The 2,951-nt window shown below is 50.8% G+C and overlaps 1 protein-coding gene across 1 annotated transcript in view; it reads right to left on the bottom strand.

The window, feature by feature from the left end:
- Positions 1-2,229: 2,229 nt before the first annotated feature.
- The window catches only part of FANCD2 (Fanconi anemia, complementation group D2), a 38,016-nt gene continuing 37,294 nt past the window's right edge, over positions 2,230-2,951 (bottom strand). Inside the window, exon 45 of the mRNA XM_009993479.1 lies at positions 2,230-2,235. Within this exon, the coding sequence (XP_009991781.1) occupies positions 2,230-2,235 (6 nt within the window). The remainder of the gene's footprint in view (positions 2,236-2,951) is intronic.

Below are 2,951 nucleotides of genomic sequence, written 5' to 3'. Positions count from 1 at the left end.
CATAGGAGACACCCTTCTGAAGGGAACAGAAGCCCAATAGGCAGACCAGACCCACTTCTCGGGGAAGTCTGCTGCCTCCCTGGGGCTTGGGTTAAGGGGATGGGGAAGGGAAAAGGGCTTTTACACAGGAGTTAGCAGGGCTCCATCGAAAGAGCTTTAAACTAGATTTGAAAGGAGAAAGGGATAAAACCAGGCTCACTAGAGATGTGCCTGAGATATGTCATTGCCTGCACACAAATGTTAATGGGATGGTTTTTGTGGATGGATCAACACATGGTGCCTTGGGGCTTTCTTACTGGGAGACCTCTCAAACACAGGAAAGCACTGGATAGAAACATCCACACCTCTCGGGGAGAAAAGCCCACTGGCCTTTGAAAGGCTGCACCACCATCACTGCCCTATGCTCACTAAGAAGCAGCCCTGGAACACAGGGCTACCAGGATGAGGATAACAAGGAAGAGGTGGTGGACAGGGGCCAGGGCCATGGTTTGGGCTATCTGCAAACCTCGGAACTGTTAACACAAACAAGGGCTGTGGGATTGCTTCAAGAACTCCATATGGTCCGGCTGCCTGTCATGGAGGTAGCATGGACTAAAAGCCCACTATTCACCCTTTGAAAGTGCAGACCTTTCTCAACCTACAGATATGGCTCAGGCTCTAATGAAACTGCTCCTTCCTGGCACCTTCATAAAAAGGCTTCAGAATAAGCTGCTCTCCAGTTCAGGCCCTGGGAAAAGGTCTCAAAACGACCAAAAGTTACCAGTAACCAGAGCTGCAAGGGTGCCTGAGCACCCAGCTGTCAGGACAAGCATGCTTTGAGGACAGAGAGCCCACTTTCACCTCCTGCTACATTAACTCTGCTATGGGGAGAACAGTGCTACTAACGTGGCACGTAAGTCATTATCACCCAACTTAGAACACACAAATCCACTCCAGAAAAGTTTAATGTGGGCTCCTGAGGCATCATTTCCCAAAAAAGATACAGTATGAGAAAAAAAGGCAAGCAGAATTCCTCAGTGTTTGAAACAATTCAAATGCTTCAACTATATCAAAGCTCCATTTACTATAAGGCTGCACATCACAGCAGCTGCTGGAAGAGGCTGTATCAAGCAGAGGACCATAGCGCTTCTCTAGCTCCAAGAGATGGCCTGTAATGGTGCTGTTGCAGCATCCAAACCAGAAACCCTGGTCTTGCAGAGCCCTTGGGCTGATACTCCCTGAAAGGGAAAGAAAAAGGGCAGAACTCCGTACCTCAGCAAGTGGCAAATCATTCCCACTGGAAGATGAACCAGACAGGCTGATCCCACAGGGTGAACTCTGCAAGAGCACACATCCTGGGAGGAACACTACCCTCCAGAAGATGGATCCCTTCACGAAAATTGCTTTGGCTACACTGTGTGGCAATACCTACTCCTGTGAGAAATCCTGGGGTCAAAGGAAAAATGAAGAACCATTACCCATTACAACAGCCTGCCAGGAGACCAGCAGGAGATCCAAGAGAGACACAGGTCAGCCTGAGGAATGCCTGCAGTACCCATCTCTCATTCAGTCTTTGGCAGAGGAATCTTAGAGGATAATTCAGGCAGGGACTTCTGGTCCCCTCTCAAACCAGGGCTAACAAAGTCAGATCGAGCTGTTCAGGACTCTGTCCACACAAGTATTATCTCCGAGGCTGAAGATCTCAGCACTCCATTCCAGCACACCCAGAACAAGCAGTACATGGGTCATGGGTGTACTTTTGGTGCACTTGGGCCACACAGAGCAACTGTATCTCAGGAAATAGGTGCTTTCCCTCTACCTACTAATCTTGTATGACAGCACCATCTCTCATCATGCAGTACCACCCCCGCACAAAAGCACAATGATCCAAGGCTACTCCACTCCACTGAAAGCTCCGCACTGTTGGTACAAAACATTTATTTCCCCTGGGACTATGCACTAGAAGCAGCCAAGCCTCCTAGATGTGCAGCCCAACCTGACAGTAAAGCATAACTAGCTAGGTGAACTGAGGAAAAGACTGGAGGAACACTTAATCAAACAATAAAAAACACAGAGGTTCCTCTGGAGAACAAAACTGTGAGCCTATGAGGACCTGCTTTGAGGAGCAACCAGGTGATGTCAGACTTGCCAGGCTCAAAAATATGAAGAACATTAAGTGCCCAGTAAACACTGCCGTCATCACATTGCCATAATCAAAAAGAGCTTCCACTTAAGAGAATACCAAGACATTTAAACCTGTTGGGAAACAAGAGGACCTTTACTGATACCAACTCCAGGGACTCCCCAACAAACACTAAATACAAGTAATAAATTTGCAACTGGAAATGTCCACTGAAAAACTGAGATAAACAGACAAGTGATGGGAAGAGAGATTTCCTTCTCCTTGCTGCTTGCCTTCCTAGAGAGGATAAGCACCTCTTCCTAGGCACCAGCAAAGGGCACTCTCCTGTGGCATGTGCACCATGATAGGCAAGTCTGCTGTCCCTACCTAGCCCTGAAAGTGTGCACATGTACAGGCTGAGACACCCTCCAAAGCACTAGGATCACCAGATTTCCTGCTGTGGCCCCAGAAGGAGCACAAAGCACCTTGAAGGTTGAGCCAGGCCGGTCAGGTGCCTCCTGGAGCTAACAGCAGCCAGGCCTGCAGCCCTTGGAGTGTGTTCCCTCCCATTACAGCCCCCATGTGTGAGGAGAAAGGCGGGCCTGAACCCCGTGGGCCAGGCAGGTGAAGGGCCTGTTCTGAACATCCAAGACGGTGGCAGGGAGACAGGCAATCCGTGGCCCGGCCACCGGCAGGCAGGCAGAGAGCAGGCAGGGCAGGAGCACAGCGGTTTATTGGCAACACAAGCGGCGGCGGTGGTGGCAGGTCCCGAGCAGGGTGCGGGGCGGTGCTTCGGCGGGGCGGGGGGCCCGGGGCCGCCCCCGGCCTATGTCAGCGTCTCGCCCTTGGT

Source organism: Chaetura pelagica, unplaced genomic scaffold (genome assembly GCF_000747805.2).
Source record: "Chaetura pelagica isolate M959 unplaced genomic scaffold, ChaPel_1.0 scaffold630, whole genome shotgun sequence".
In the NCBI taxonomy this organism is placed as follows: Eukaryota; Metazoa; Chordata; class Aves; order Apodiformes; family Apodidae; genus Chaetura; species Chaetura pelagica.
Note: the sequence above shows the minus strand (reverse complement) of the source record. Positions and strands in the feature narration are given on the sequence as shown.